The following is a 22,252-nucleotide window of genomic DNA, read 5'->3' on the forward strand; positions in this document are numbered from 1 at the left end:
TGGTGGGTTGATCTGCTGTTTCATATTGAATCACTAAATAAATGCAATCCAGAGGTACAAAGTCATTTTATTTTGTGCAAGAAACTTTAGGCAAAATGTGCAAAGTGCAAGTAAAAGAGCGATTGTGCATCATATTGTTATGCATACATTTTTATGTAGCACATTTACCACTGCATTAGTACAGCATGCACCTGCCATTGACATAGCTGTTTAGAGTTGTGCATTCTGTAGACTGTGGTTTGCCTCACTGTTCTGAGATTAGTCCTGAAAGGGGTCTCCTTGTGGAAGCTTAGTGCCAGGCATGGCTACGTGTTGTTTGAGTAATGGATGTTTTGTGGCCATTGTGGGGCTGCAGCAAGTGTATTATTCATGGAGTGTGTATGTTGGTGTGGGTGTGTAGTTTTTTTCCAGGAACAACTTGGCATGTATGTCCAAGTACCTTTGCAGATGTGAAAAGGTATATAACACTCTTCTACCCAAGAAATACAGTAGAGCACAGGGCAGAATGTACATTAGAACTTTTAGAGTGCCCTCTTTCGTTGAATACATATTTTGCACTGGAGAAATGTCATCTTAAATATGGGGCTAAAAGCAGCCTGTTGCAAATCATGCAGCAGTGTGGAAACCAGTACATGTGCAGAAACTCATTTGGATGCAGGGAATCATTATGAGTATTTAAGGTATGTGTTAGCTACATATAAGGCCTTGCCATGTGCCATCATATATAGTAAGATAGTAAGTGCACATGGATGTGTATAGTTTGTGTACATGCACCCCAAGGGTTAAGCAGCCATGCTGTCATGACAGGCAGACTTTGGGATGCTCAAGTGTCCGTCACCTTACCACAGTTAGTCAAACTGTTAGTAGCTGGCATATCAAGATATTTTATGTACCATGTTTCTGGGGTTTTGTGCAGTACGAGTAATGTCTGTATATACACTGTACTGTTATTACGCTTTTTGATAGATGTTGGGGCAAAAAAACACATCCACTTTGACAAGTGAATATTCTGGTTTATCACTCATTTAAATGGTTTATGACACCACATGCCAGCCCTGGACTGTTATATATAACTTTCATTGGGAGTTATGATGCCTTAGTAGTTATTACTGGAATTGTTAGTTTACAGGAAAAGCTAATTAATCTTATTTTGCAAATTAAGTTGATGACAATAGACAACAATCTCATGGTTTTTCAAAACTTTCTTTTTGAGTATATGCCGGGCTATCATCAGTCTAAAAAACAACAATTTACTGCTGGTAGAAAAAATATTTTTGATCTAAAAAACACAAACATTACACCACTTCTTCCTAGCACTAAGGGGAACTACTTAGTGTGGATGCGTATCATGCGAAAAGGGAGCACACCGTAACTCATAGTGAAAACAGCCAATGGCTGAAGTGGACTTATACACTGTCCTTTATTGCAAGCTGGAGTGGTGGAAGAAACATTTGAATTACACCAACCACAGACTAATGGATGAAGTCTGGCTGAAAACCCCAGAAGTAACTATGTTACACACATATTGTTAGTAAAATCAAAAGGTCTTGGCTAACACAGACCTTAAAGTAAATTGGGTGTTTGCTGCAAGCTTCTTTCCTTAGACAAAGGAAGATAAAAAGGAGGAAATAAACAAGGAAGGAAAAAAAGAAGGGAAGCGAAAGAAAAGGAAGAATGATGAAAACAATTAGAAGGAAAGAAAGAAAAGGAAAGAAGGCAAGAGAAACAAAGAAGTAAAGAGAAAGGTATGATAGAACCAATAAACAAAGAAAAGGGAAAAGGAAAGGAAAGAAAGAGAAGAAAAGTGAAGGAAAGAAAGAAGGAATAGAGAAAAAGAAATGGACAGAAAATAGAATGCAAGAATGGAAGAAGGCAAGACAGAAGGAAAGCGAAAGAAGGAAGGACTGAAAGTATGGAATGAAGAAAAGAAAAAGTACAAATACTTAATACAGAACAGTTATAAATGGGCACAATCTGATTTGGTGTGCTGTGAAATAGTAGCTGTCAGAAAAGCAAAACACTCCAAAATTAGTTTACAACAGCATTTGCAGGAGATCGGATCTGATAAAGATATAATGTGCATCAGAAGTATCTTGCTCTCACATGCCTTTACAATATTGGTAAAATCCTCTCAGGGTCACAATCTGAAACTACTGGTAGCAGTAATGAAGACCAAATTGCTACCTACTCTTTCCTATGGATCGGAAATAATGGTAGGTGCTGAGGCCAATCTCTTCGATAAAATCTTGATAAGATCCTACAAACAATTTTTCTAGTTACCCCTTCTCGGGCAATGAGGACAGAATTCCATACTAGTAAGCAAGTCCTAATATTACAGCTGGGTGGCCACTTCTAAACCATTTTCTGCTAATTTTGTGCAAAAATGACCAAGTGCAAACATATGTCATCTAAATTTAGAGGTTCTCTCACAGTAAGGATGCTCTCCATTGTGCCTCAGTTTCACTTCCAGCCAGATGACGAAGTAGACCCAGAGAAACAAAACTATACATTGGGATTCAGGTTTACTGCACGTCATGCAGTGAAGCACTGCCTGACATTGTAGCACTGCATCACACGAAGGGAAGAAAATAGTGCACCAGCAGGTTTAGTAAGAACCTTCTGCCATTACATCATGGGCTGCTCTCATGCTAAATTTGGCTATTATGTGTAAGGCTAAGTCTTGTGTTGTTGAGCAAAGATGAGCCAGTGGTGTCTAGCCTACAATGATACTGTAGGTACAACCTCTAGTTCAAATTCTGAGGTGGGGAGAACAGCAATGGGATCAGACATGAAATATATTCGCTTTATGGTTAAGCACACGCTACAACTAGGTACAAGAGTCGCTATACTGCTTGACCTATTGCGTGCCTCTGATTTCACTTGGCATTAGAATTTTAGAAAGAGTCAGACCATGCTAATTTAGTAGATCTGGCTTTGTGCTGAGACCTACATTTTTTTGTGCAAGCTCATCTCAGACATGCTTTCCTGGCATACATTAACGGAGATAGTACAAAGGTATTTGGGTACTGCATGATGGTCATCTTTCAACACAAAATAGATTTTATATTTGAAAGTTGCTGTTTGCACCTTTTTACAACACTTTGTATTGTCCCAATCCCACAGCAAACCTTTAGTAAATTTGGGTCTCTTTGTGTTTTCTGGGAGAGGACAAATTCGGTACCAGGTTTAGGATATTTCTTGTACTGAAAATCAGAGTTTCATTGGTTTGACAAGGAAGTTTCCTAGCATATTTTGTTATATGTAGAAGCAAATGTCTTGTGGTTTGTCATCACACTTTCTACAGATATTTAGCTGGTTACAAATTACTTCCACACAACAATATAGATGAGCAAAAAGAAAGCAATGTATGAGACATTTTTTGAATGAATGAATGAATCTTTATTGCCTGATTAATTAAAATCATTACAACATATTAAAATAATAAAAGTGAAAAATATAAAATAAACAGCAAGAAACACCCTTGCGATACCAAAACTGATGCCTAATCATAGCACCTTATATCTATGTACAGTAAAATACTATAAAGCCCAGAAAGTTGCCCCAACCTAGGGTCCCCAGATGTTAAACCCAAGCTGTTACACTAGTAGGTACCAGTAATACAACCTTCTGCGAGCACCAACTAATTGTTCTCCTGTTGAGCCAGACCCGTTTCCAACATTCCCCAGGACCAGCGCAACAGGATATGCACTAGCCAGGGAACTGCTGTGTATAAGGAGCCTCTCTCATCTCATCATCCAAGGGCATTAAGTGACAGGGAGGGATGACTTGGGAGGCAGGAGCCATCTCGTCAAAGCTGTTTCTTTGAGGGCCCCCTCCGTCCACAGGTAGGTAGAATTTTCCAAAACAGGCTTGTTCCATGGGGACCACTGCAGTAAAAATAAGGCTTATGGCTTAATTATATGTTCTCACCCCATGTTTCAAGAACAGAGGTTTTAACAGGAGGCACCGTTCAGACGCCAGGCAAGGGCAGCAGCATACAAGATGTTTTATTGATTCAGTGTGGTATTAACACAACATGCATTCATGCTTGTGCCCCTGTGCGGTTTTCCACTTCTATCGATATTCCCAGGCAGGTAAGGTTAAGAGGCACATCTGAAGAATATTCTGGAACGCTCGTTCTCCTAGAGGGGCTTTTAGATAGGGCTGGCCTTTGGTGGTTGCATACGATTCATGTAAGTGATCAGCTCCACGGATATCCCTAACTATTAAAATATCTTTGGCTCTTGAAGCTTGCACGCCAGGCTCTTTCAGTTTTTTCTTCGGAGCCGCTTTCGTAATGGCAGGGTCTGTAGAGTAGGAAAGGGCCAGATTGAACTGTTCCTCAGCCTTTGTTAGATAGATGGCCCAATTACTTGTTTTATGTTTGAAAATTACTTTCAAAGCCCCCCTGAGGCTACAATCCTCTGCCTTGCTGACACTTTGATAAAACTTTATCATATCCATTTTGCACAACAAGTCCATGCATAGTATATCTAGTTCCAAGCAAATCCCTGCATGCGTTGTTGATCTGGGGATCTTGAGGATCGTTTTGTAGGCTCTCACCTGGGCATTCTCTAGAGTGACTGTCAATTTGCCCAGAAACGCAAAATGACCGTAAATAATTGGGGTTAGCAGTTTTGCTATTATCACCCTCCCTAAGGGCTCAAATGTGGGTGCCTTAAGCCGTTGATGGAGTTTTGCTAATATGTGGGAGATTTTTACCGCTTTAGAGGTCAATGCCGCTACCTGGTGTATTGTTGTCCCAGTGTTTGATAGCCAGACACCCAAGTAGTGATATTTATCTTCCAGCTCTATGCTTAGAGGACAGAGTTTCCATCTTCGATACAAGTTTTTTGACTGACGGCTGAAAACCAAGACTTTGTTTTTTTCTGCATTTGATTTTAAAGCATTTCTTTCATTGTAGTCATGCAGTATATCAAGGCCCCTTATGAACCCAATCTGGGTTTGGGCAAGCAAAACCATGTCGTCCTCATATTGTATTATGGAGAGCACCAATTGCCCCAGCCACGGAGGAAACGTATTTCCTCTGAGCAGCTCAGCACCCAAGTCAGCTGTGTATAGATTGAAGAGAGTGGGCGCTATGACGCAGCCCTGTTTTAGGCCTTTGTTGGTAAAAATCTTCCTAGTCATGCAGGATTTTGTGATTTTTATTCTCACCCAGGTGTCCGAGTATAGGGCCATTACTGAGACTAGCAGTTTCCTTGGAATCCCCCAGGATGCTAATTTCTTCCACAGGATGTGCCGCACCACCCCATCAAAGGCCGCACTGTAGTCAATAAAGCATGCAAAAAGCGATGGAGACGTTGGTTTTAGTGCGTGTTGTCCAAGATATAACAGTGGCAGGACATTATCTAACGTGGGGGAACTGGGTCTAAAACCTGTTTGATAAGGTGGAATTATGCCATTTGCTGAGATCCATTCTTCCAACTCTTGTAATAAAACCCTTGCATATGCTTTACCATCTACATCCAGTAAGGCTATCAGCCTATAATTTTCAGGGCAAGTAATGTCCCCTTTCTTATAGATAGGTTGAAGTATTGATCCCTTCCAAGCCGCCTGAACCACCGAAAAATATGAACAGTCATTAAATAGAGCTGTCAGGGATACGTCCCAGTAAGCTTGATCGTCTCTGAAGATGCTCCCTGGCAGGCCATTGGGTCCAGGAGCCCCATCCCGCCTTATTTTGCCAAGGATAGTTTGCACAGATTTAATGGTCATGGGGCCAATTGTGTTGTCTAATACATCCAGTTCATTCAGACCAGCGCTGTGAGCTTGATCCCCTACATATTTTATGTTTACATACAGATTTCCCACATGCCTTTCCCAGTCGCTGGCTGAGATCACGTTAGTGCTTGTTTCAGAGTCGTAGAGCAATGTGCTGATGAAATCCCAAAATTCTCTACTTTTGGTAGATGGAAGCAATGTTACCAGATGTTTCCAACGTTCTTCCGTCTCTTTAATCTTCAACACCCATAATGCTTTTTTATAATCTTTCTGTGCCGATTTCCTTAGTGCATCTGAGGCTGGAGTTTTAAGCCTCTTATAGCACCTTTCTGCATGCTGATATGTCTTTTTATGCTGGGACCATTCCTTGGGTACTAGCTGCTTAACCACCCTGTTCTGTTTACACCCAGTTTGACCGGGCTACACTCTGTTGCAGAGGTGAGCTTGAAGTTTTTTAAGCACCAGCCCCCATTGATCTATTATTTGACCAACCCCTGATGAAAGCTCATTGGACCGTTTGCCTTCTTCCATGCCTCATATTTTATTTTGCAGGCAGCAGACCATTTAATGCGTTTTATAGTGGGGCCTTCTGCAAGTTGACGACCACTTGCATTATACAGGTCATGTCTCGTAGCCCTTAGATCGACTTTTATCGCCAACGGGTTATGATCACTTTCAGATCTGTAAATCAGCTTGTGGCTTAGGCACCGGCTCATGAGTGCTGGACTTAGAAAGATGTAGTCTATTGTGGATATGTCTCTAAAAGTAGGAATACAGGTGCCCACTGCTATATTGCTAAGATCAGTTATTTTTCATATTCATTAAAAAAAGATTCTAAGGCCAGTCTTACGGGGTCCCGAGAAAGACCCCCTTCCTGACCAAGATGCCGAGTATTAAAGTCCCCTGCCAAACACATATTTATGGCCTGGATGATCATAAACAAACTCTTTTTAATAGGGCCAGTGTAGATTTGGCCATCATCAATTTCTTACCTTGGTGGGGATTAATGTATATGTTTATCACTGTAACAGGAGTGTTTTTTTTACATAAGGCTGAGCTGTGTATTGTTAACAGTAGCATGTTACTAGTAGATTTCTCCCACGTTACTAGTTTAGTGGCCAGATCTAGCTTAACATATGTAGCAAGGCCTCCGATACGTCTACCAAACACATTTTTTTTATAGGCTGGGTACTGAAATGTTATGAAGCCCTCTATAGCCAGAGGTTCTGCCGACCATGTTTCTTGAAAACACATAATATCTGCCTCATTTGCAAATGTCTTAAAGTCAGCGCTGGACAGTAATGAGTCCAGGCCAGCCACGTTCCAGCTAATTATTTTAATTCGATTAAATTGAACTTTACTGGAAGTGCGTTCAGAGCTAAATACACTTCTTCATATTGATATTCAGTGCTGCAGGGAGCCAGTCCCATCCTTTCCCCTTCACAATATCATGACACTCATTTAGCCCACCAGAGTGAGTCCTACCTATATTCTTAGGCCCATCCTGGTTGGGTTCATCAGTTTCCCTTATCAGATGTATCGTTATTTTTTCCCCGTAAGAATAGTGGATTCATAACCGAGGTTCCTCTCAATACATTGAGATTTTCTCTCGCCAGAGGCGAAGCTTAATTTCCAGCGGATAAGGCTTGTGGGTGCCAATCTCTGACTTCCTTACTAATTCTTAGGCCCCAATTTTCTAAAAGGCCTTCATATTCAAAAATTCTGTCAATATTACTATGTCCAGACCATGTGGTCAAATGTTGATTCTATCTAACTAATCCATGTGAGAGTGCTAAAATTTACCTCTAATAAATCTTCTGACATTAGATTTGCAAATGCCGATATATGATGTAATAATTGTAGGATATTCAATCAATTGAGAATATCCCATGACCCCTGAGTAGCATATAATGGGGTAAAAATTATGGTAGACAGAACCGTGTTTTCTTGATGGATTACAGGCTGTATTTTTAATACCCTAATATATTCATAATCTGATTCTAGACGAGTTTGACATCTGTTCTCACTGCTCCAGATCCCCACCTGGCCTGGCCTTAAGCTTCCTGTTGATTGAAACCCCCTCTCAACTTTCCCCATAGCCCCATGCAGTACAGAAGTGGCGTCTACAAAGCTCAGATGCTGGATGATTGCATTGTCACTATTACTTTGTTTATTCAGACCTGTGGGCCCGTTAGAGACAGATGGCATATTATTTAACTCTTTATTTAGATTTCCTTCAGTGATGCTGCACCCACCCTTCGTGCCCAATGAGTAAGGCTCAGGGGTGTAGCTCGGCACCTCTGCTATTTCCGTACTCCCTGTAGATTCTTTTCCCATCACAAGCAGCTCCCCTCCAGCTAGAGAAGACCCCTTTGTTATCCCTGGGACTAAAATTCTAACAGACCTAGCACCTACTGTAGATGGTACTTGACTAAGTGCTGTGTTTGAGACACCCAACCCAGAGTTGGTAGGTGGGGATTATACATTTCTTTGTTAGTCGAAACAGCCTTATTGTCATTGGTTTGGAGTTTAGGCTCGATATTAGGTGAAAAATCTTCACCTGCAGGGGGACGCTCAGCGTGGAGCTAACTACTGATCTCTGCATAAAAATGGGGTAAGGTGCCAATGTATCTGCGGGGTTGCTATTTTCGCTGAGTGTTCTCTCAGTGTGATTCCATCTAAAGTTTTTTTTTGTGGATTTACGTGTTTTTTTCAATCTCTTCTTCTGTCTTCTTGACAACAATGGCTGTTGACCATACCCCATACTCGACTTGTGCAGCTTGTTCGACTCTGTCTTCAGTTTCCGCTTCTAGTCTACTTTTCCCCACAGTAATTGTAGGGGAAAGTTGCAGCACCGGCAGGGGAGGCTCATTTTGAGACTCTTTCGGGCCTATCTCCGAAGTTAGCTCTTTTAAGCTATTGTTTTCCACAGTGGTAGAGGGGTGAGATGGAAGCACCATGAGAGGCGAAGCTTTTTGCGGCTGGTCTGCAGCTTTCTCCAGATTTGATAGCTCAAGACTTTCTTTCCTCACAATAATTACGGGAGATAGTGGGGCGCCGCCAAGGGGAGGTCAATTCTTATGTCCTACACCATACTAGACAACCCCACAGGCTTGGATGCGGGGGGACTCCCTTTACGGGCGTCCTGCTTCTTGCCTCCAAGTGACATGCAGCTAGTTGTTTTTTCCTTTTCTGTAGTCCCAGCGAATCTATAAGATTGGATTAAACTGGTTAACAGCTCTAGCAGTATTGAGGTTTTATCCAGAATTGCTTCTGTGTGACTCCCATCCTCTCCCTTCCCTGTTGGACCGCACTGGTCCCAACCTTCTAACTTCCCCATCAACGCATTCAGTTTATTATCTATCAGGAGCACATTCTGAGCCATCATATGGATTAGATCTAGTTGAATCTCCATCTTATGGGATTGCCATGTCAACCCCTTGACTGTCGCCAGCAAAGAGTTATTGATGGTGGTTATAATGCAGTCAGTGCTGCCCTCTGCCTCTCGATCCACTTTGGGTGCATGATTTCCTTTTATTTTTTCCCCAGGATTTCTTCTGTAATCCTCTTCATGTGCTTGTTCGTTGGAGCAAGGGTCTTGCAAGCACCACCCTTCCTGAGTCAATGAACTGTGTGAGACCTGCGGGACCCACTCAAGGCCCCGTTCAGGGGGAGATGCGGACCAGCAAGTGTCTATCGGTTCTAGAGCCAGCCGGGCCGCCGATTGGGTTGGTGCTATATGATGAGTCTCAACAGGTGATTGCCATCGGCTATCCCTTGCATGGACATCCAACCCACTGCATGGCAATCCTGTTGTTGGTGATAGGCTCTTTACTTTAGCTTGATGTGTTTGTGGGGTGTTGATATTATTGCCAATGATAGTTCCAGGGATATCATACTGCTGATTCTTGTTGTGAGTGGCCGTATTGCCTCCTATTGCGTTATCCGCCAACTCTATCAGTTCCCCAATGAGTGAGGCATCCAGGCTGCTGTCTGTGCCTACAATGCCACAGGGCTCATTTTGTACTTGTTCTGGTTGCGTTGTCTTACTTCCTGGAACGGTCCATAAATCTTGTGTCCCCTTGTGGGAGGTGGATACCACTGTTTCCCCAGCAATACCTGGGTCATTCCTAGTTCTTGTAAAATAGTTATGTATGTATGATTGATTGACATCTCAAGCCTTTTGCTTCAGGCTTTGGTTTTGAGCCTTTCTGGTGCTCCAGGTCAGATCTTTGTTGTGCTCCTTGCGGCTGGCCAGATCTGTGGGAGCTATAAGCTCTATGGGATTCACCAGTACTGAAGACTCCTTCTCCGGTGACATCGGGCCTCCTGTGCATGGATCAGTCAGGCTAGGGGGGTTGTTATGGCACTAGAGATTTTTTTGTTGCTTTTTTTCCATATTAAGATTATTACTCGGGCCTAGAACCTTAAGGGGACGTCTTGCCCTTAGTGATTTTCTCTGCTGCTTTGGTTTACTATGATCCTATTATCTAAGGAAAATTCTATGTGCCAGTTTCCATTTATCACCAAAAGGCCTATGGACCCTCTGTTCTTTCGGGCCCTTGGATTTGACCTCCTTTGACAGTTTTGCCAGCTTCATCCGCAGCATTTGCTTTCTTTATACTGATTATGCTGTTTTATGGCTCGGTTTTGTCCTCTGATGTCCTAGCAGGATAGACGCATGCCAGAATCGGACTGAAGCTGCTGAGGGGGCGCTTGTTGCTGATGTTTAAGAAAGAGGTAGAGGTAATAGAGGTGTAATTGCTTAGCACCACACCACCTCCAGACCTTACGACTGAGCCTGGGCCTGATCTAATGTTGACTTAAAGCTCCTGAGGCTAGTCACTAATAGGATGCTGGTGCTGATTATTTTGAGCCTTGTAGGAATTCTGGGTGCAATGTACAATGCGGTGTGGAGTACTGTTTCTGGAAGTTGCCAAGTGAAGTTCAGATGCCACAGGCAAAGAAGTGCTAGGCGCCGCCACACCTCCTGCGCTTACTGTCATTCCACCTTGTTTATTGCTGTTTCCTCAGGCTGAGGAGGGGCACGAGCACGCTTACTTCTTTCTTTCCTTTTCCCTTCTCAAGTCTCCAGATACTCTAACTCTCTTGGCTTGAGGAGTTGGAGCTATATATGTGTCCAGTGAGAGTGCAGGCAAGTGTTCAGAACCACCAACGGGAAGAGACTGAGCGCTGCCACACTCCCAACTGCTTGTGTCGCTATTGCAGTACTTGTTGCCCTCCACCACCTTACTTTATTAGTGCTTCCTCAGTCCAAGAGGGGGCACGAGCATGCTTATTTCACCCTCCCCACGCTCCAGAATACTCTTAGGGCCAGATGTAGCAAACTATTTGCGACTCGCAAACATCGAAAATCGCCGTTTGCGACTCGCAAATGCGTGTTTGCTATGCTGAAATGCATTTTGCGAGTCGGAACCGACTCGCAAAATGCATTTCCGAGTCGCAAATAGGAAGGGGTGTTCCCTTCCTATTTGCGAGTCGCAGTGGTATGCAATTCCATTTGCGACCGCGTATGCGGTCACCAATGGAGTCGCAGTTACCATCCACTTGAAGTGGATGGTAACCCACTCGCAAACGGGAAGGGGTCCCAATGGGACCCCTTCCCCTTTGTGACTGGACCCAAATTTATTTTTTCAGGGCAGGCAGTGGTCCAAGGGACCACTACCTGCCCTGAAAAAATCCGAAACTAAAGGTTTCGGTTTTTTTTTTCTGCAGCTCGTTTTCCTTTAAGGAAAACGGGCTACACTTGGAAAAAAAAAAACTGCTTTATTTAAAAGCAGTCACGGACATGGAGGTCTGCTGTTCCCAGCAGGCCTCCATCCCCGTGAGTGCCCAGAGTCGCTATGGGGGCGCAAATTGCGACCCACCTCATTAATATTAATGAGGTGGGTCTTTGCGACCCCATAGCGACTCGCAGAAGGTGTCTGAGAGACCTTTCTGCATTCCAAATTGCGTGTTGCAATTTGCGAGTCGCTGGGACTCACAAATTGCAACTCGCAATTTGGATCCTACCTACATCTGCCCCTAAGTCTCTTGTTTATCGGGAAGCTGTAGCTATAGCTGTATACTGGCAAGCACACCTGGGGTGCATGAGCGTGCCTGCACCTACCCCCGCCCCAGGACCAGACTCCAGTCTGCCCCTGTCGCTACCACAGCTCCTACTTGGACTTGCTTGTTGCCTCCACGGTTTCCATGTGGGTTTGTGGACATGAAGGCATGTGGGTTACTATACCCCCTCCGAAATGATTGTTGAGGTCGTTGTTGGCTTTCTCCGTTGCCGGACCAGGACGGCCACACCAAGTAACCTACTGAAGGTTGCGCTAGCACCCCCGAGTGTCCTGGACCAAGGATGGTGAAGGGGGGGACACAAGGGGCACTGGAGTTCGAAGAGGCTCAAGGCCCAGGCGGCTGTCCGGGCTGAGGGCTGCTGATCACAGCCCACTATCCACAAGTCCAGAGAAGGGCCCGAGTGCACCCCCCCGAGAGCCTGTGGGCTGTGGTCGAGGCTGTGCCTTGACAGCAGCAGTAAGGAGTGAGCAGCAGTGCACAGCAGCGAGGAAGTTCGGGCTGCACCAGTCCTCTTCACCAGGCACCTGGGACCTGGCTCCCGACACCTGACTCCCAGCACAAGCCACGGAGAATCCACAGAACAGCACCCGGATTAAAGCGGCAGATGCAAATGCAAATTTTGGGACCACACCAGCCCCTTCAGTCCCGGCGCTCGAGCAGTGACGCTCCCCCAGTGCCCGGGTGTCAGTCGAGTAGGAAATGGGTTTATGGTACAGACCGGGGGACCGTGGGCCGGTTGTATTCGTCTGTAGCCACAGGACATAGAGCTTGCCGCCCGTCGGAAACGCGCGTTGTGTGCAAAGTCCCACTTCCGGGTCAGCAGAATGAATGGGCTCCCTTGCAGCCACTCCCAGACTGTTAGAGATCCACCGTCCGTCCTAGGCTGAGTGTCCGCAGCAGCCATCACATCCCTGGAGAGCCCGGAATTCGTGCGGTCCTTCCCGGGAGAGGTTGCATGGTTTCTCGGAGCACCGTGGGTCTCCTTCAGGCGAGCAGTGGTGGATGTGGCAGCCCAGAACTCCCGCCCGCTCCTCTGCGCTGGTCTGGCTGAGACTTGCACACCACAGAGCAATATTGCCATTCTTTTTATTTTCTGCTGAAATATTTGAACTCACGTTCCTATAAAAAGCCATACAATCCAATTTTTCTCAACATATTTATGAATCAGGTTGTATAGATCTGCATAACAGTACAATATTCTTAAATTATGTTGTGATTGTGCTGCTCCATGTCTTAAGTTACCTCCTGAGTGCTAGTTAGTCTTGGTGGAACTAACAGGTTTGGTGAGTTAGAGGAGGTTTATGAAGATCATTGATGGAACTGAGCGAATATCAGCACAAAGGAACAGGAATGAGGAACAGAACTTCACCCAAGCAGTAGCCTCACACAGCCCATCTAACCTCTAGCAACGGGATGTTCTTTTAAAATAACCAGCGTGTCTCGGAATATTGGTGGGATTGCACACAGGTAAACTCTCCTATTTATTTTGCTAAATGCCCAAAGGAACACACTTTTAACTGGCTTCAGGAGACCTGTATTCTTGACCCTGTTTTCATTTTGAGTCAGTAAACTATTACAAGCCCTGCAGTGTGTAGCCTAAGCAGATTCACAAAGGGTGGATTAGTAATGGCTATGGCTAAACTGTTGGTATGTCGCTCATTAAATGCCACACGGATCATACCTAGTACAGTTGTAGTCATACTAAACTACAGAATGCACATAAGAAAAGTATGTTACCAATTATACTTATTGTTACTTTCTCCAAGAAAGAAGAGTTATCTTATGTTTACACAGTTTTCAAGGTAACAAGCACATCTAAATAACATAAAATAGTTTCATAACGGTTTCCAGTTACAAAGAAGGGTGACATGCCAATCTATCACTCTTTAGACTTTTGACAATGTAAAGTCCCCTGCACACTCACTTCGAAAATCTACACTGAAATATTGACTGGTAAACTCTCACAGTAGATGGAATAGTCTACAACTATCCTGCTAATCCAGAGTTGATACAAGAATAGAATGGCATGATGCAGCAGCACCTTTGCTGTTGACTAACCTAGCCCATGTTCATTCCTAGACTTTATAATCTCTTGCCACAAGTTACACTGGACCTTTGTTTGGGGAATCTATAGACCTTTGTTGTGCCATTCAAACTGGTGATGTTTATTAGTCAGTTTTATGAAGGATCAAGGACCGCTGTAAATAAAGTGCCAGAGGCTAGAATGATGTACAGTGGGGTACAAGGGTGCTTGCCCTGCTCCTATTCAATCTGCACATGTGACCTTGACTCAGAATTTGAGGGGGCACATTTTTCCACTAAAATTGGAGGTAAGAGTATATTGTTTAACAGATGATATTCTTATCAAGTAACTGGCTATCCTTTCTACTTTTCCACCCACTAGGAATTTAAAATTCATCCATGTTGGACCAAGGTTATGTCTTTTGGCAGTTTATAATACAGCAAGAATTGGCTTATTAATGGCAGAAAACTGCCTTGTACAATATGGTAGCAAAATGGTGTAGGAAGATAAGAGAAGGGCCAAGGGGAAGGTTTATTTAATAGTGTGCAGTGCTTTATTAAATTTCTGTAGATCCTAAGAAGCTCATTGATTTGTGTCTTTACAAATCTCAATAAAAGCAAGATGCTTGCTTGATATGCTGTGTGAAATAATAAAATCTCTGGCGATACAGACATCAACTCAAGTCAAAATACTAGTCCTTGTGAAAAGCATGATATTTTGCACTGTGATGATTCAGACTTTATAGTTTCCAGTGGGTATTTGCAGACATTGATGAACAATCCCGTCGAGATGAAATTTAATATGATGTTTATTGTATATTGTGGATGGAAATCTTGAATCAGAATATTATTCATTTCACTGCTAGTATTCTGATGCATTATTTTAAAGCTAAATTAATGAGTGCCTTAGGAGATGGCTTACAAATTTCAGAGCATTATTTATTGAGCTTCAAAACCACAGGTACACATAATTTCATTGCCTTTCTCTGGTATAATATATTATATGAATTTGATTGAAGACTGTCAGGTGAGATCAGTTTTCACCTGGTACAGATCTGGATAGGTTACAACCATCTGGATTATGAAATCATAAAGACAATTAGGGAATAAGGATATCAGTTGCATAGCACTGTATATAGTCATGAGAACTGTTGGCTAATATTTTATTGTTTAGCACTTTTTAAGTATTGTGGTGTAATTCTAGTGCCATTTTTATGAGAACGTGGTCTAACACTTGACATAATGGGCACTTAAAAGTATGTTTGTGATTATATTGCTACAATGTTAAATTTATTTGTATGTACAGTTGGAAAGTAAAATTACATTATTGTTGTGCTCAAGGTTAGCAGCTCTGTCCTTCGCATTAGGTCTTGCAGTATACATTGTATAACATCTTTTCTCCTAGTTTTGTTCCGGCTAGACATTCTTCAAACTTTGCATCCATTTCCTGGCTTTGTGCTTCAGAGAAGTAGTTCTTCCAGTCCCCAACATCTCCTTTGAAGACAAAGAATATAAACATATATATGCAGTTGGCAATGACACGATCTTAGGTTTTACATTGTAATATCACACTGCCTTAAGACAACTACATGGCTCATAGGGAGTAACGACAATTTAAAGAGAATGTTGTGCAAATCAGGATCGATATTTGCATTCAGAGTTGCATACAAGCAGGCAGGCACACTCATCAACACACTATACTCTATAGAATTGCCCAGCAATAGAGACCTACTAAATACAAGTTATGAGGAAATTGGAAGTATACTGGGAATGTCCTCCTGACCCGAGCACCTATCTTATTGCTGAGAATATGGGGGGAAACAAGAGGTACCCAGATCTAAAAACGACTTATCCATTCATGCTTGGTAGTGGCCAAGAGGGTCATAGCTCACAAATAGTGAAGTCCAACTCTGCCAATATTTGAGGAGAGGTGCTGCTGCTTGGATTGAAGCAAGGCTGCAGAAAAGTGATTTATGCTAGCTGGATGTAACCCAAGCAGTGTAAATAAATCTTGGGGTCCTGGATAACACACACCTAAATAAGACAGCCAGTTCGAGAGTTGCTAATAATGCAGGGCTGTAAAATCTATATTGTATACATAAAGTAACTGGATTCAGAGATATGAAATCGTTTATTTTATCATTCATACTGCTCCTGAATCCACACTTTCAAATCGATCTGCTGCCCTGTCTTTCTTATATGTCAGTTATAACTAAATATGGTTATTGTGGATGTCCAACACTGTTGCATAATGGAGATCAGTCTGTGTTACATGCATTAGAATTTTAAAAAGCAAATATTGTAATAAAAACATTTTAAATGGAGGATACAGCAAAACTTCTTTTAGAAAATAGCAACATTTGGAGTGAATATTATTACTATTTCTGAACAAGTGGAGAAAATATTACGACACCTGAGTAGCCAAAACACATTTGTGAAACACCCTTACACGTTCTCTTCTTTTTTTGCCGGCGACACTTCTTAATCCAATGTTTATTTGTTCACCCCTGGATTTCTGGGTATTTGTGGCGCTGACACAGCTTTCTCAAATTAAATCTAATATTTTCTATTTCTATTCTGATGACGAGGGTGGTGAAATCTTTGCAGAACTGAGTGGAAATAAGCTGATGGAACCACAAGCCATCTCTAAATGATGATCATGCACACTGAAACAACACTGGCTACTCGGAAGAAAAAAAGTTTGATAATTGTTTGTGGAAAGAGAAAGGGGTGGTGTTCCGGTAATTGAAAGGGCAGCATAGTCTAAACACAGGATTTTAATTTAAAAAACTGAATTTGCCTCTGGTGAACAACCAGTAACATATAGATTTTTGTAGTTGTTTCTGAAGCTTTTAAGCCTTGATCCTATATAACTTTAAAACTCCATATTCCAGACTTGCACCCCTGCAATTGTGGGATGCTCATGGGTGAACTGTGGCTACAGGGTCATTTGTAGGGTCATGTCTCTTAAATATGCTAGGAGGTTCTTGCTATTAACCAGACTATAGATCTCTAAATGTTTTCGCTCTCTAAACGTTAGAATGTTATATTTACCTTTTATTTTCCCTTGTATTATTTTGCATTCTTTAATATAGCCTTAGAACCTGCCGTAGCGGGCTCTACCGGCTATTAAAGGCCCACTCCCATGTAAAGGCCCAAGCCGAAGCTGTTGAAGCTGTTGCGTGTTTTTATGTTGGGATGTTTTAAACATGACATTGTGTTTAAGGTGAAGCAAGTACCGGGGGTGGACACTGATATTGCGGATGCTTTGTCTCATTCATGGTGGGTGAGATTCCATGGGCTGGCCAAGGAGGCAGACGGGGAAAGAACGCCAATGCTGAAAGAGTTGTGGACAGTAAGATACAGAGGATGATCCAGCTGATGGTAGGGTCATTGGCTGATCCTACCAGGAAGACATATGCACAGGCCTGGGCTGCATTGTGCAAGAGAATGGAGGATGTGGTTTGGGGTTACGCGCTGTCAGCATGAGAGTTAGGGTGGGTGATGTTGGAAGGTTGAGCCAGAGAAAAAGGTCACATGAGCCAAAAGGAAGCCACTGTCTAGGTATTTGTTTAGCTGGGTGATTCATATTTTGCCGGCAGTACTGTCGTAGTTCGACTCTCGCTCCTAGGCGAGACTGCTGGTTTAGGGATGACAGCACTTTTGTTTGTAGGTGACTAAGACAATACTACAACAAGTCACAACTATCTGCCTAATCCTCCCGGCTCACAAGCAGTACCTCACCAATAACTCAAACAGTAAAAGGTGATTTCTAGCAGCATTTACACATGTACTCTAGAGTGCAACCTCTCAGGGGAGTCATGGTGGAATGGAAATTACCCTTTTCTCACGTTAGTAATAAGTCTCAATCACACACATTCAATGAAGGAGATGCAGATAATGAACAATGCAAGAAGCAGAATTGTAAAGATGAGAGTTGTGAATACAAAGACCCCCATCATCTTGCAATAAACATGAAATATATGAAATGTACGAATCCCTAAAACCCTAGGGGGGAGAACCTAATCTCTAACCTAACGAGCGCTAGGTGTGATAAACTTAATCTGCCAATGGAGTGTCTGTGTGAGATGTATTTACACAGATCTTGTAGGAACCCTGATCCAGGTATGTTCCCAAACAATAGAAAAGGAGGCATACCTGGGGCGGCAATTAGATAAACAATTTCTTCCAAAAGTACATTATGTTCCTGTCACACGTAAGTGAGAAAGGGACATGATGTGAATACCTACGTTCATCACTTGTCTTTGACGCTGATAGTGACGCCTTCACAGGGTGGTACTGATAAAATGAAGATCAAAACATTTTACTAACTAGAAACATAGCAGCCATCTTGGAAGAAGTAATTAAATGTGCTAAAACAGAGCATGCTACGTAGGTTTAAAGTCACTAGGTGATGGGGGCACAGGTCTGCGAGCCAGAAAGCTAAGCAAACTCCTGATTCCCAGTAAAACTAGATAGGATCTACTGCACTATGCAGGAAGAATGCAGAAGCTGTTGTATTTGCTACACTGATGACCTGGATGCTCTTTGGTGCTTTTCAGGTGTCAGAGCTATTGCAGAGAAGGGGCAATACATGTCTACTCTGGGAGGATGTAGTAAAGCAGGAAAACAGGCTGGAGATATGGGTACACAGGTCAAAGACGGATCAGAGACCGAAGTGGAGGAAGATGGTGCTGCAGACCTGCCTGTGGCTATTTACTGCCAAAGCAAAGTGGGGAGACAGGTTCATACCTGTACCGGTGGGGTGGGGGTTTCATGCATAAGGATGAGGCTCCTGTGACGGCTTTTCACTTGCTAGCTGTGCTATGAAAGGCGCTTTTTCAGTTGGGGATGGTAGCGGGGGAATATGGCACACATTTGTTTTGAATCGGGGTTGGTAAAGCTATCAAGAGAAGTTGGAGATGGGAACACATCATTAGGTGGGGAAGGTGGTCGTCCAAATGTTTCAAGAGATATGTGAGACTGGAAGGTGGGGATTGCTGAAGATAGGTACACTGCTCTTCATTTACTTCCTGTTGCTGTTTTGCAGGTACAGTTCAAAGTCCGGAGGCTTTCGGCTTGTCTGTATGAATCATGGGACATTCTTTTCAAATGAACAGAGAGACTACCAGCAAAGAGAGGACACAGTCTTAATTTGGGCTTTGACACAAGTTTGTTTTCAGTCACGTGGCACAGAAAAGGGGACATGTGTTGGAAGCCACTGCTGTCAAGTTTGAACATGTTCTTGAAAAGAAAGAGGTGCCCAGATATGTTAGCGGTCCATCTTGGAGAGAACTATCTGGTTGTATGAAAAGCCTTGGCTTTATTGAGAGCAATATAAAAAGACTTGTGGGAGGTTAAGCAGCAGTGGCCAGGGTGTTTTGTGATTTGGACAGTTTATCCCCAGGAGAAATTGGCAGGAAGCCTTCAAGCCAGTGGCTATTGACAAAGCCTGGAGCCAGGATCGACTGTGCAGACTTGAGATATGACAATGTGGAGTTTTTTCGTGGCGTACATCTTTCACACAATGGTATGGACTGGTATTTACTACAGTTGAGGGAGGTTTTAACTAGAACGTTAAACGTATGCCAGTGAGCAACAAGGGCATGGGGGTGGGCAGAAAGTCAGGATCAAGGCCTTTTTCTGAGTGGCGGTAGGCTGAGAAGTTTACAGGGGTTTAGCTAATTTTATTATTGTTGTCATCGGCGAACAGTTCTGAAAAGGAGGGTGTGAACAAGCTCACACCTGCGTGAGGCAGGAAGTCAAAAGTTACGCTATAGAAAGTTACGTTAATTAGATATTAATAGATGCAGTGATAAGGTGTAGGGAAAGTTAAAGGTCACAATTACAGAAGTGCAGTACGGTAGGAGTTATATACTTGTTGGGTTAAGCTATGTGGGGGACGCGACATTTAAGGGTGGGGGATAGGAAAACATAGGTGACACTTTTTGTGAAGTAAGGTTTTAGTTTTGTAAGGCAGAATGCGAAAGGAATTGTGTGATGTGCAGCTGTTTCAATAAAAACTGCCTTTTTTCACATAAAAATGTGTCGGTGGTCTGTGCTGCACCTTTCTCACCCAAGAAGCGTCATGCCTGGTCAGTGACAGGATCTTAAGTAAAACAATCGCCACAAAAGAATTTGAGCATAAACCTTTCAACACAATTGAAGCTCGCTTGCCTGTCTTATAAGTAAGGTGCATTCCCCACAAAGGATCATGCACCAATCTGGAAACTCACTTGGCATACAATGGCATGTCAATTATGTGGTATACGGCTGAGAGTATTTTGCACATCCTCTGTACCTGCCCCCTTTGACGAACATACAACGGAAATTGTTAAAGTCAGAAGTTCTGGATCTACAAGTAAGAACATGTCACCAAGCATTTTTTTATGTCTTTCTTGAGAGAATACCTAACTGAGGTGTAAACTTTTAAAATTTATGGTACATGCATGCTTTTAAAATTCAACCATGCGTGCCAAAATGGATTTGAAGTAAGCTTCACTAATGCCAAAGCAATAATTTGTAAGAATCTGCTAAATTTATGAACAATGTACGTAACTAGTACATCTTTTTAAGAAGTGCCTCACTCCAATTAATTTTTACACATATTGGGGCAGATTTAAGAATCTTTCACAGAGCACAATGCAACAAGCCACCTAGCTGTACTGTGCTGCGTGAAAGGCCAGGAATGTGCTGTATTTACCATTATATGGCACATTCCTGTCCTTTCCTAGCGCTGGTGCACTTTTGGCTGCCTAGCGGCAACGCAGGCACCATTGCAACATATACAGGCACCTTTAAGTTATGTTTAAAAAATGCCTGTGTTGCAGGCAGGGTTGTTTTTGTGCAGGAAGCGACATCCAACCTGCGCAAAAACAATCCTGGGAAGCATTTTCCTCTTTCTACATGTGCTGCAGAATGTAGCACACGTAGAAAGAAGAAGAACTAGGAGAAATAAAGATATTTCCCCTCATCTGGGGAAACATAGTAGTTATGACGCATTCCTAAGTCTACCACAAATGGTAAATCTGGGAATGCTTGAAAATTCCTGGGTGGATTTATGGGAACACTCACACTCCACCCATGAAACGCCTCCCTGCTGCAGAGTAATGCAAGGCAAAGATTTGTGCTGACTTGCAGTAGTCTACATTTATCAAGCCATGCAGGGCCACACAAAGTGGCCTTGCGCGGTTTGATAAATCTCACTTAAGTTTTGCTTCGCCCTTGCGCCCTCTTCAGAGGCGCAACGGTGATGCAAAATCCTCATAAATATGGTCCGTATTCTTTTAACTCTGTCTATTTTGTAATAGTTTTTATTATCCGAAAAAATAATGTATATATACTCATATTGTCAGCTTTTACACTGGGTCCTAGAACTACTAAGTGTTGTACGGGTGTTTGCACTGTACTGCAGAGTTTTGCACCATACCCATCTGCATTTATAATGGTATGTAAATTGGCGCAATGCATTGACATGCAAGCGCCGTGCACAAAACATTAGTAAATAACATGTAGAGCTATTCTCTTCATCCACTGCTTGATTTGTAACTAACTAACAATTAAATAAAGTGGTGGGATGGAATATTTGCCCCATACTCCAGTGAGCAAGGCAGAATTTTTCTAGAAGGGTTCAGGTATTTTTTATTGAGAAACGTTTGAAAAAATGGGGTGCACTATTGCAGTTTGAAGGGCTATTTTCAAATACATTTGCTAGAATTGCATATGCTCAGAAAGGGCACTCATGAAATAGTGCATTTTTTTTATAGTGTGCCAAGGAAGCTTGATCCTCCCCATGAGCTGGCTCCATTTCTTTTTACAAAATTTGCCATTGGCTCATCTCTTGTATCTGAATTACATCCAGTATGCCAGAGCCAGCATTTTGTCATGGGAGCCCCCAATGTGTCACTGGTGCCCTTCAGTCAAAATTACCCCAGACATACAAGGGCCAGAATTTTGCCATGATTGCTCCCCCTTCCATGGGTCTCCTTTCCTATACCAAGAATTACCTCCAATATGTCAGCAACAGCATTTTGCAATGGGTGCGGCATGTGACTAGAATTGCTTTTGGTGTGCCAGAGATTTTTTTTTAATTAACATTTTATTTTAGGGTGAAACAACGATTAGTACATTAATACAATGACTCCACAGCACCTTTCCAGACATTACAGATATCTCCCCTCACCACCCGCACACCCCCATCACAACGCTAGTTCTTTTGAGGTGTAACCGCTCATGGCATTGACAAATCCTTTGCCCTTATGCTTTGTGTGTAAATAGTCTCGCCCCCATAACCTCCTCCGTCTTGTGTCCCACTCACCACTCTACCAGTTGTAGCATAGTGCCTAATATGTACCCCTCGGGTCCCAGGCCCCCCCAAATCTTCTCAATTTTTTTC

At 42.9% G+C, this 22,252-nt stretch overlaps 1 protein-coding gene across 1 annotated transcript in view; it reads right to left on the bottom strand.

Moving 5' to 3' along the window:
* Positions 1 to 14,648: 14,648 nt before the first annotated feature.
* The window catches only part of LOC138298970 (sulfotransferase 6B1-like), a 306,443-nt gene continuing 298,839 nt past the window's right edge, over positions 14,649 to 22,252 (bottom strand). The window contains exon 7 of the mRNA XM_069236917.1: positions 14,649 to 15,351. Coding sequence (XP_069093018.1) covers positions 15,221 to 15,351 — 131 coding nt within the window. The 3' untranslated portion in view covers positions 14,649 to 15,220. The remainder of the gene's footprint in view (positions 15,352 to 22,252) is intronic.

The sequence above is a fragment of the Pleurodeles waltl genome, chromosome 1_2 (genome assembly GCF_031143425.1).
Source record: "Pleurodeles waltl isolate 20211129_DDA chromosome 1_2, aPleWal1.hap1.20221129, whole genome shotgun sequence".
In the NCBI taxonomy this organism is placed as follows: Eukaryota; Metazoa; Chordata; class Amphibia; order Caudata; family Salamandridae; genus Pleurodeles; species Pleurodeles waltl.